This window comes from Canis lupus, chromosome 13 (genome assembly GCF_003254725.2).
Source record: "Canis lupus dingo isolate Sandy chromosome 13, ASM325472v2, whole genome shotgun sequence".
NCBI lineage: Eukaryota > Metazoa > Chordata > Mammalia > Carnivora > Canidae > Canis > Canis lupus.
In genome coordinates, this window is record NC_064255.1 from 34,106,501 (window position 1) to 34,118,821 (window position 12,321).

At 53.4% G+C, this 12,321-nt stretch overlaps 1 protein-coding gene across 6 annotated transcripts in view; it reads right to left on the reverse strand.

The window, feature by feature from the left end:
• COL22A1 (collagen type XXII alpha 1 chain) overlaps window positions 1-12,321 on the reverse strand; it is a 260,912-nt gene that overhangs the window by 94,291 nt on the left and 154,300 nt on the right. For all 6 annotated transcript variants that reach the window (XM_035702839.2, XM_035702792.2, XM_035702817.2 and 3 more), the window contains 6 exons: window positions 8,800-8,841; window positions 5,773-5,805; window positions 2,564-2,617; window positions 2,235-2,288; window positions 1,468-1,521; window positions 159-212 (listed from right to left, as the gene is read on the reverse strand). In XM_035702839.2, coding sequence (XP_035558732.2) covers window positions 159-212; window positions 1,468-1,521; window positions 2,235-2,288; window positions 2,564-2,617; window positions 5,773-5,805; window positions 8,800-8,841 — 291 coding nt within the window. The remainder of the gene's footprint in view (window positions 1-158; window positions 213-1,467; window positions 1,522-2,234; window positions 2,289-2,563; window positions 2,618-5,772; window positions 5,806-8,799; window positions 8,842-12,321) is intronic.

Here is a 12,321-nt window from a genome sequence, read left to right on the forward strand (position 1 = left end):
CTTCTAGGTGCCCTTGTCTGGGACGTCCATTTCTCCATCTGTAAAATGGGAGCAAGGATGCCTATGCCTACACCCCCCCCTACAGGGGCGGGGGAGCAGGGGGAGGCTCTGCAGATCCACAAGCAGCCCTGGGGCCCCAGCCCTCTTCCATTACTCACCACACTTCCCGGGGGGCCGCTGGCACCAGGGGGGCCTACAGTTCCAGGAGCGCCCTATTTGGAAGCAGAAGTTTAGAAAGACCCAGCGTAGCCATCACTAAGAGTTACCCCAGCCTCTCTCCAAGGCTGCCTTCTCCTTGATTCACTGCAATTCGCTACTTCTGACCTGGAGCTGCCTTCACCACCAAGGGGAGCCTCCTCCCGTGCGTGTCTTGAGGTGCCCAGCTGGCCTTAAACCCCCAGCGAGTGGCATTCTGGCACAGACGTGGGGGACAGGAGGACAGAAGGGCTCCAGGGGGTTCCTAGAGGAACCAAGGCATGGAGTGGTGGTGCTGGTATGCACGTGCATGCCTGTGTGTGTGGATTAGTTTTGACAGATGAATCAGGGAATGCTTCCTGGAGGAAGTAGATTTGAATGCAACACCCATGGTTAAGGAAGATTCCACGGGAGGAGGTGTGGGGGTCCACACCACGGAGATGGGAAGCAGGGAACTCCCCAGGTACCTGGGTCTCCCTGTCTGCACTCAGCTTCCACCGCCCTGCAGGCTGTGCCCGTCCAGGGCTCTCTACTAGCAGAGAGGAGCCTGCCAGCCGTGCCCCCACCCTGCCCTGTGACATCTGTGTTGGTCACTGCCCTGGGCTGACCCCATCCCCACCGGGACATATGCACAGGTGACCTGGGTCCTGTGAGCGCACAACAGCAGGTACACAGAACCCAGGGGCTGGGGAGCAAGGGTGCTGCCTGTGGCCACGGCCCATCTCACCACCATTACCCCTTCGTGGAGGCGGCCTCATTCTGCCAGCACCACGTGGGCGCCTGAGCTCTACAGCCCTGCACCCCACACAGATTGCAGTCAGCCCCCGGGGGCCCACTGCCCACGCCCCGGAGAGCCAGCAGCCCCACGGGAGGGAAGGCCCAGCCGTGGGGTGCTCAGAAGGCAGGTGCATGAAGGCCCCCGTCCGCCTGGGTCCCTAGCTGCTCCTGTGCACTGGGAGTTTCTGTAGGGACATGTGCACGCTGGTTTTAGAGGACGTGTGCATGTGACTGGGTGTCTGTCCCTGTGCGCATCACACCCGTGCGTGTGGATGCAGACTCTGATTGTGGGTTGGGCAGGTGGACAAAGCCCTGGAATGCTGGGAACGCTGTAGAGACCAGTCTGTCTGTCCTGGTCCTTGTTGCCCCAGGGCTGCCCACCCCGGCCACCACTCCACTCTGCCCTCTGGCCCACCCAGAGCTATGAGCGCAGGTGCGTGGGCCTGGCCCTGTCTCCCTCTGCAGGGCCCCTCGGGAGGATGCGTGAGGACTCACGGGGTTTCCAGTTGATCCGGGTGCGCCGCGTGGGCCTTCCTGTCCTTTGGCACCCTGCCCGGGACACAAGGGGGAGGGGAGACATCTAGGGGATGCTGTCCTCGTCCCCATGCAGGGCCATTGCAGGCACAGCCCGCTCATTGGAATCGGCGGGTGCAAAGTGCAGGACAGGGAGCAGAGCCCGACGTGTGCGGGAGTCACAAGGCCCTGGCAGCCGTCTGGCGCATGGCTTGTTCCCTTATCCCATCCTCACCACCCCAGGTATAGGGATCAGCACTGGCGCTATGTAGACGGGGCGGCCCAGGAGCACAGAGCCGGCCAGCAGCCCCCTGAGATCTGAGCCCCGATAGTCACTCCAAGGGGACCTCTCCAGAGAGTGTCCCTGAGAGAGGCAGCTAGGAAGCCCAGGCCAAGAGAAATAGCAAAATCAAAATGCTAATCTGCACCCGTGTCACTTACCCCAGAGCAGCCAGTCAGAGCTGGGAGGGACGGAGGGGCTTCCTGCATCTGAACCACCCGATGCCCTGGCATTCCTTCCCCACCCAGGGGTCCAGAGCAGCACCCACCCCCAGGGCGGCGTTCTCGGGGAGCCTAGTGAGGGGCGTCAGCCCCGAGGCACTGGACTCACAGCACCTGTGGCAGCGCCCCTGGGGGGCAGCTGCAGCATGCCAGGCAAGCAGACGGGGTGGGGGCATTTGGGAGGGACCCCAAGGGACAGAGGGGCAGTCCAGGATTTTGAGTCCACAGGGGGACAGAGGGTTTCTTACCGGCGCTCCAGTGGGTCCCTGAGGCCCCAGTTCTCCGGGATGGCCCTGCAATCCCTGCAATGCAACAACCGTCAAGGAACTCAGTCATCACCCCAGCAATTAGTGGGGAGTGGAGGGGGGAGCAAGGACACATGCAATGGGCCTGTTCTGGGATGCATGGTGGGGGCTGTCCTCAGAGTCCTGGGGAAGGAGGAACAGGCTGCATTTGGCTACTGGGGATGCTGTGGGGAGACCGTGCGGTTCAGAGACCTGTTGCCACGCAGCCCGTGGACACCCTGGAACCAGTACACAGGCTCAGGGGTACGGGGCACGGGGTGCAGGACACTCACCGGTTCCCCAGGCACGCCAGGATCACCCTTCTCTCCTTTGGGCCCTTGCTCTCCCTGTTGGAGAAGCACAGAGTACAGCACACACGCCCTGCCCTGCCCTGTCCACGGATCAGCCTCACTGGCCACCCCTGTCCTTTGCGTTGACCCGTTAGCAAAGGTTGCTCCCTCTGCCCGGGGTCCTCCCCTCGCACCCCGCTCAGACTCATGATGCTTACAACAACCTTCAAATCGAAGGCCAAGAATCGCTTCTTCAGGGAAGCTGACCCCAAACCTGGGGACTTTCCAGGCAGCATCCTCCTCCTCCCCAGACTCGTCCCACAGCAGTTTCACTGTTATTTGCACCCTTCAGGTTTGCCTCCCACCCCCCTCCAGCTCCGAGGCCTGCAAGCTGGCGAATAACTAACGATGGAAGGAATGTTGAGGGAAAGACTTTTCTCAGACCCTGAGCCTCTCCCCTTCCTTGCCTTGATGGAGAATCTGGGGAGGGACCTTCACTGGAGGGACCTGACAGCCTGGGGGCTGAACCCTACAATCGTGATGGCCAGAATGGGGTGTCTAACTTTTGCTAAAGAAGAGATGGGCCCCAGGCAGGACAAGAGGTGCCACGTTGGGGGCTGAGTAACAGCTGAAGCCTGCACATTGGAAGGGCCGAGCGTGGCTCCATCTCAAGGAGTGGGACCTAGAGCTGTGTGAGCACGCCATGGGCTGCTCAGGGGGACACCAGGCTCCCCTGGAAGCATCCTGAAGGCAAACTCTAACAGGAGAGTTAGGGACCCCGGGGCAGGAAGTGCTAAACGTCCAGTGGTGGGAGAAGAGGGCAGACAGGCCGCTCTCTGTCCCCAGGCACAGGCACATTCTGCAGACCTTGCCCCAGAGTTTCCCGCCCGCCCTCCTCTCCCAGCTGGACCCCCCACTTGGCATCTGCACGGCCCTGGCTGCTATTCTCTGCCTGCATCGTGTGTGTGGCATGGAACCTGCGCGGCCTTCCCCAGGGAGCCGTGGCCAGCGTTCACGGAGATCGCTTTTGCAAAGGGCTCCGTGGCACCCACACGGGTGTGACTTCACCCCTCCTTCCAGAGGCTCCATCGCAAGCTAGCCCAGAGCACACCCCGGCTCCGTTCGCCAGGGACAGCAGCGCCTCTCTCCTAGCACGTTCTCCTTCTAGAACACTTCCCATGGTGGGGACTGTCCAAGCTCTTTGATCTTCCAGTCACTGGAAGTCACAGGGTTATCTCGGGTGAAGCACTAGAAAGATGCTGGGGGAAGGGGCTGTTGGTGGCAGGAAGCCCGGCTCAGGACTCAGGAGTTGGTCAGCCAGGCCAGCAGAGGGACCCCCGGGGGCTCATGGGCAAGGTGCTCCAGCCATTTCCAGTCCGGGGCTGGCAGTCTGTCTGTTGGGAGGCAGAGCCTTCACTCCAGGAGCACACGGATGAGCCCATGCTCATTGATTGATGATCAATAATATTGATTGCATGGGTATGACTGGCTTCTCTTCCTGACTGCCCCCGTGACGTCAGTCACATCAACACCCTCTCTGGGCTCAGTGTCACCCTGGTGAACTCGGCCACTGCTTGGCATCCTGGAGATTCCTCTGCAGGCTGCCCCGGATCCTTCCCTAGCGGCTGCTTGTGCACCACCTGCTGGCTCCCAGCGACAAAGACCCTCTTGAGTTCTTCGCTGCAATTTCCCCAGCCCGAGGCTACCTGGCCCTCCTTCCTCCATACCTGCACACACCACCTGGAGGCCTCCCCAGGGTGCAGGCCCCAGCCAGGCCCAGCACACTCCTCCAACCCCAGGCGGAGGGAGGTAGGCTTTTCCTCCCAGCTCTCCTCCTCCTCCTTCTCTGTTCCCTTCCTTAATTATGTCGTGAACCCTGCTACCTGCCCCATGAGCAGGGACTCCAAGGAGCACGCCTCCGGAGAGCAGGGAGGATGTCAAACAACACTCTTCGAAACCATCAATAAAAATACAGTTACCATGGTGATGAGGCCAGTCCAGAGAGATTCATGCAATAATCCACAATGCATATTTTTTCTTTTTTTTTTCCTTTTTCCCTCATAGACACAATTTTCTCACATTGCACCTGAAGTGGCTTCCTAGTTTTCAGAAATCTCAGACGCTGCAGAGAGCATCACCAAGGGAAGACAAAGGGGAAGCCTGGCAGGCCCCAGCTTCCCATCATGAGTCGTCTGGCCAGAATGCCTTGGAAATCATCTTTAAGCCAGAGCCCCCTAAATCTGTCCTTTCCCACAGGCAACTCCCGAGTACTTCTGAAGTCCACACCACCCGGTGATGCCCCGTCCACCCCTCCTCCTCTCCCTTTCACCTCCGGAGCAGCTCAAAGTGTTTCTCCTTCCACCAGGATCTCAGCCCCTGGCTCCAGCCCTCTGCTCCCCATCTTTCCCGTCAAACACAGGATTAGCCGCAGCTTCTGAAGTCTATCAACGTAACACTGAGCTTGGGGAGAAAGCAACTCTGACACATGGGCATCTACAGGCTCTAAGCTGCTGGGTGGCCCCGAGCAGCAGGCCAAGTCCCATAACAGGAGAACACTGTCCTGAGAGCAGAGGGGCAAGCAAGCTTGTGCCTCTGGCCTCAGTGATGCGGAGAGCAAGAGGAGAGCCTGGGAATGCTTCCCCGAGCGCCTTTCCAAACAGAGAAGAAGCTTCCTAGTCATTGCAGTGAAGGTGAGCCTCCTTGTCTGTTAAGGGGTCAATATTCAGGAGAGGCCCCGAGTGCTCCTTCTACTGGCACCCTCACTCCTCCCGAAGTTGGCTGGGACCCCACTGTCCTCTCTCAGAACGGCCTTTCTTAGGCCTGGGTGCCCCCATGCACTTCAGTATCCGCATCTGTCCCCATCACCACGACCCACATCCTCAGTAATGCTTCTCGGGATCCTTCAGTCTGCAGCCACTTTACACAGCTCTGGTCTCCTCGAGACCACCAGCTCTTTGTTCAGAACCTCACCCAAAGAGAGGGCCACCCTTATCCTCAGAGCAGGTGACCTCCAGGCCACTGGACTGTCGCAGGCCTGACACTGGAGCCAGGTCCTTGCAGGTGGGCCCGTCCCCACTCCCCAACCCCAGCCGCCAGAACTAATCTAGAAGTTCAACGGCCCTATGTGCTGGGGGCAAGTCACCACCAGAGAGTGCAGGCATCGCAGGCCTGGCTGAGGGGCACCTGAGCCAGGAGGGGCCGCAGCTACTTACTGGCATTCTTGGGTGCGGTGTGAAGAGGGATGTCTGAAAAGAAAACCACAGAAATGAGAAAAGGATGACTCGATTGTAACAACTGGCCTCTAAGAAATGGACCAAGTGGGAGATGGAGCCCCAGGGCTTCCTGGAGTGATGGTCAGCATTGACAGGCATCAACACCAACTTCTCTCCAGTCCCGGAGCGGTGGGTGAGGCAGGGCAGCAAAGCATGGTGGGCAGTTGGGGGACCCTGGAGTCACACTCCTGCCTAAAACCATGTGGCCACCTGTCAGTTTCTATTCTTCCATCGATAAAGTGGGGGCAGAAACCTCCCCTGCCCAGAGTGCCATGGCTGAAATGGAGAGTCCGTGCAAGTAATCAGAGGCTGGGACCTCGGGCCCTCCCCCAGAATCCACCTCTACCAGCATCTGCTGGCCATGATGCACGAGAGGAAGAAACCAGGGGAGACACGCTCTGGGCACGGGGAACCAACTTATGCAAAACTCTTTATCCCCGCACCCAGAGACACAGGGGCTGGCCGGCATGGCCCTCTGGCTCCACCCTGTGTCCATGCTGCTGTCAGCACCTTGCAGGTCTCATGACATCTCTGGCCACATGGCGTTTGCACCTGCTACTCCTCCAGCTGGGAACATGCTCTTATCCTTCCTTTACCTGGCTGATGGCAGCCCATCCTTCAGGCCTTTTGTCAATGTCCTGTCTTCAAAACCCCCTTCCCCTCAACTATAAATTACGTCCCTTTGTTACTCTCCCTGAGTGCACCCTGTTCTTCACTGGCATTTACTATAACCTGTCATATGTGTATCAGGGCCACCAGGTGACTTGAGTTTGCCTCTCTGCCTGGGCTGGAAAGCTCCAGGGTTTCCAAACCCTGTCAGCACCTGGCTCACAGCAGGTGCTCAAACAATAAGCAAACAGGGTAAAGGGCATCATAGATTCTAGTCCAAACACCCAATGAAGTCAAGGGGGCACCTGGGTGGCTGAGTCGGTGAAGCATCTGCCTTCGGCTCAGGTCATGATCTTGAGGGCCTGGGATTGAGCCCCATGTCGGGCTCCTTGCTCAGCAGAGAGTCTGCTTCTCCCTCTCCCTCTGCCCCCCACTTCCCTGTTCATGCTCGCTCTGTCTCTCTCAAGTAAATAAATAAAATCCTAAAAAAATAATCACACAATGAAGTCAAAATAGAAGGGCAAAAGCTTTTTCAAATCCATCTTGTCTTCCATGTCCCCAAATACTAGTAATTCCTTCTCCAGAAGAAATCACTATTTTTCAGTTTAGCAAATTTTTCTATGTATTTCCACATAATTATGAATGTATAGAAGTGCATGATTTTGCACAAGAGTTATACAAATATCAACAGCCACCACATGATTATTAGTTCTTGTTTACATGTTTAAACCACATATTCCTCACAATAACCAAGGGGTAGATCATGTTTTCCCTGCATCATGAATAAGAAAATTAGAAGCAGAGAGGTGAAAGCTTAACAAAGCTCCCACCAGTAGTAAGTAAGTGTGGGGTAGGAACGTGCCCCACCGGGGTGGCCCTGGAGGTCACGCTGGTTTCTCTAGGCAGCTTTCTTGAGTATCAGCAGTATCTTTTCAAGGCCATGTATATTGTGTATATATACATGAGTGTGTGCATATGCTTGTGTGTGTATTTTATAGAATAGGATTCCACGATATGGATATTCTGTGGTGCACTTAATTCTATGCTTTGGTCATATAAGTGGCCAGTAACATTTCATTATAAGCAAAACTACAATGCGCATTCTTGTGCATGCTTTTTCAACTACACACAATGCAAATATTTCCCTGAGATAGATGCCTGGAAACGAAATTTCTAAGCTAACAAGTACATACTTTATGATATGTGAATACTGAGCAACTTCTCAATTCGATGCTACCAATTTGCCCTCCTACTAAATAATACATTTCCCTGCATGCTTGCCAACATTAGACGTTTTCATTATTACACCAAGTTTTATATGACCGGTTCCGAATCTAAATTTGATTCTGAGATTCTTCTGACATCCTTATGGAATGGCTGAGTCTCGTTTTGACAGGTGTGTATGTGGGGAGGAGATTGAGCTGTAGAAGAATGATTTAACATACATAAAAACCACAGGCAGAGATTCTTTGTCACACTATAAACGGGATTTCTGGGTGTTCAGGCTCTCATCTCTCTGTCTCTATTTTCTTAGGCAGTTCCCTGCTCAGGGAACTGAATGATCCATACTTGCCCAACCATGGCCAGCACTGAAGCCACGTTCAATGTCCCTGAAACCAGCTGGGAAGAAATATTAAAATGGAAAAAAAAAAGCATCCAAAATAGCCTCCCCTATTTATATAGAATTTATTTTTATTATTTATTTTTTAAGAATTTATTTTTAATTTAGTGTTTATTATGTATCAGAAACTGGACTATGAACTTTGCATTATTTCATTTAATTTTCACTAGGAATGTACAAGACAGCTGGGTATAATATCTTTTCTTAATAAATGAGAAGATGGGGTCTTTGAAATTAAACAATGTACCTAAGACCATAGTGCTGGTAGATGGCAGAGCAGGGACTCAGGAACTCAAACTCACTTTTTTCAAGCTCTGAAGCCCATGGCCTTACTCACTACTCATCACCAAGCACAATGCCTGCCCTCATGCCTGCACAGGGTGGAAGCATGAGTTGTGGTTATAGATCCATTTTGCCGTCTTGCTCTGGACAAAGTCTATTCCTGTTTCTTGTGTCTGGACCTCAGTTTCCTCATATGTTAATGGGTGGGTACATACTGTGTCTAGCCAATGTTCTGATAAATAGCCACTATGCTTGCTGCATAAAATAAATCAATAAACACAAGGTGCTTTTTACAGAAGCTTAAGTATTTCTGGATCACAAGACCTAAGAATAGGCTTGCCTAGTGGCCATCTCCACTGGAAAGATGTTTATAACTAAGTGGTTTGGGAGGAAGGGAGGCACCCAATGCCTGAGGGATTCAAAGAAGGATGAGGAGGAGAAGCGGAGTAACTTACAGTGCCAGGTAATCCAGGGGGGCCTGCGGGACCAGCTTCACCCTGGATGAAAATAAATGAATGAATGAATGAATGAATGAATGACCATTAATTCTCCTGCCAACATTGTTTATCCTGGGACAGCTCTCCCCAGATGACAGAACCACCTGCCCAGCATCTACCTTGACAGAGAGATAGATTCCAAATTATTAACTATTTCAGTTGTAGGAAACCTTATGCTTTGAGAATTAGCTATGCTAACATGGGTGGCCATAGATCACTTATATCACTCCATGCTATCCCACCGTGAATACGGAAATCAAGTGATCCATGATCTATCTGCTCGTTGATGACACTTAGTGCCATCACGGCCCGTGAAGCAGCAAACATCCCTGCTCTGTGCCCTTGGGCATAAAGACAGGAGCTCCCTTACAGACTCCACGGGCCCCAGCCCAGCCTGCGTGGAGGGGACGGGCCCTTCCCAGGGGACTGGGAGGGGACAAATCTACATTCCTGTAAACAACACAGGTCTGGGATTTAACTTCAATCTTCCATTTTATACATTCTTTGACCTCGTTGTGCTTGTCTACGTCTTCACAAAATAATGATGGCAGTACCGACAGCTCACAGCATCATAGAGGGACTGACTGAATATCTTCAGCAGGGCCCCAAGGAGGAGGACATGGTTCTACATTTGACCCCAGGCAAGGGGGCCATTAGTCTACCCATGCACAAGAAACCTCAGGGAGCAGACACGGTCCCCAAAGCCGTCCTTCCAGGTGGGCCATGTGACGCCAGGACATGGGTGTCTGTGTCCACACATGTTCTGAGTGGCCCAGGGCGAGGTCCAGGGCAGGCCTTCCATGCATTGTTAGTAAACCAATGAATGAAACTGGCTTAGAAAGAGACAAGGCCACTCTCAGTAAGCAATAATTATATGATAAAATAGCTATATTGTTTCTATTGTTATACAGTATTTAATTCCAGTTACTGAGTTATGTTTTTTTTTAAGATTTTATTTATTGATTGATGAGAGACAGAGAGAGAGAGAGGCAGAGACACAGGCAGAGGGAGAAGCAGGCTCCCTGCAGGGAGCCCAACGTGGGACTCGATCCCGGGACTCTGAGATCACGCCCTGAGCCGAAGGCAGACGCTCAACTGCTGAGCCACCCAGGTGTCCCAACTGAGTTATGTTTTTATATGTATTGACTCATTGAATCTCCAGAGAAGTGCCTAGAAGGCAGACACTGTGGCATTCCCATTTCCGAGATGAGGACACCGACACCTAATGCTCATTTGCCTGCTCAAAGTCACAGCCGGCATGTGGCTGAGCCTGGTTCTCAGAATCCAAGCAGCAATGCCTTCACTAAAGTTCTAGAATTTTTTCCAGAAAGAAAAACACTTTCTCAGTGTTATTTGTACTACCCGATTTTACCCAATTATCCGCCTGACACTGACATCGTCGTGTTCCAGAACCAAGCTCATTTAAACCAGTTTACTCCACATTAAAAAGTCCAAATAATCAGAGTTGAGTGTTTCCTGGCAATAAAGGAAAATTTCAACTTTCAACTTAAGTGTCTGGGCTCAGCTCCTGGGCAACTAGGGAAGCTATCCCTTCACTTTTTTTAAAAAAAGATTTTATTTATTTATTCATGAGAGACAGAGAGAGAGAGGCAGAGACACAGGCAGAGGGAGAAGCAGGCTCCATGCAGGGAGCCCGATGCAGGATTCAATCCCAGGACCCCGGGATCATGCCCTGAGCCAAAATCAGAGGCTCAACCGCTGAGCCGCCCAGGTGTCCCAATACTTTTACATTTACCAACGTCAAAATGACTCAGCAAAACTTAAAAGCATGGACTCTATTTCTGCCCTAGCACACATTGTATGTCGGCCTTGTTGAAAAAATAAATAAATAAATAAATAAAAGGGAACACTCCAAACATAAAAAAAAAAAAAAAAAAATCACAAAACCTCCCTGGTTCCCATAAGATTAAAGTCTTACAGCCTTGCATATACTAAAAACACAAGATAAAGTCTGTAACTTTCTGGACTGCCCTTCATCACAATGATCATATATATGTAAAAGGCATATAGAGAACCCTGCCCCGAATGTTTCTTCCCGGAGCACTCTCCTCTTTGTGGAGACTGTGCGTCAGGGCAGCTGTCTTAACTTGGGCTCAAATGAAACTCTTTTCCTTTCTCTTTACAATTTTTAAAGGTCTGTACATTTGGTGTTGACACAAGCCAAGGTATGGAGGTGTATTAAAGAGCGGAGGACAGGGGAACAGACACGTCTCCAATCCAGGGGGTCTAAACATTGCCTTCTGGGAAGAGCCGGCCCCCCCTCCCTGGCGCTGTAGGGTGAAGAAGGGACAGCAGGTGGGGCGGAGAAGACCCCCAATGACCCCCTGCACGGCTGCAGAAGGACCCATGAGTTCTAGAGTTCGCCACCCGACGGGCCCAGATCCCAGCATCTCGGGAAAACATGAAGCCCCGGCAGCCTTGCTGAGGGAGGAGATGATCGTTCCCACTTTCCAAGATGCCACTGGACTAAAAGGGTCAGAGCCGGTGGCGAGGAGGATGGGCCTCGAACGCAGAGGCGGGGAAGTACAAGACACAGTCAGAAGGGGACGATGTTGCTTTAATGTCCTATTTTGGATTTTTGACCAGAATGATCTATTATTACATATTTCTCTGGAGGAAAGAACGGCAGGCCAGGTTCCCTGGAAGCTTGGATGTGATTCGGCCGGAGGCCTTGCAGTTCTATCAAAGCAATAAAAGGGGCTTTACGGTCTGGCAGAGTCCTCTGCATCCTGGAAATGAGTTTCTCAAATGAAAATTGTAATTCCAAAAAAGCCACCAGAGCAGCAAGCCTGGGCCCTTCCCATTTCTGGGCCTCCGTGTCTAGATAGCGGGTCTGTGCAGAGTAAAGCCCTCCTCAGCCTCCAGCCCAAGAGAGAAGAAAGTGGGAGCCCCTCCTGGACCCCAGAGACAATGGGGAGGGGTAGGGGGACTGAGAAAGGGGAGACTGGAGGGGAAGGCAGTGCAAACATGGGGAGACAGGGGCGGGGGGAGCATCGTGCAGGTGACAGGTGATGGGGAGAGCCAGGCCTCCTGGGGGCGCCGTCATTGCTCAGGTGCCCACGGGCCAGGCCGGCCTCAGGCACTGCCCTGCTGGGAGCCAGGACCCTGATGCGACCCACTGCTGGGGTTCCGATCTTAATGCAATATGCTCCTGAGAAAGCAATGTGGCTTTTCTGTGCCTCAGTTTCCTTAGCTATGAAGTGGGGATGCTGCTGGTAACAGGACCCCTCTCAGGGTCACCCTGAGGATCGCCAGAGTCGCCGCAGGAGCAGTGCGTCCGGCGGTCCCGGCACAGACTGCGAGTCTCACTCCACCACACGGGACCTGCGTCCCGCTTCCCAGCAGCCCCACGGAGGAAGGATCAGTGAACCCATCTCCCAGCCAGCGAGCCAAGGCAGAGGGAGGTCGGAGAAGGTGCCCAGAGCCACCGGGCGGGCAGAAGCGGATTAGAATCTAGGC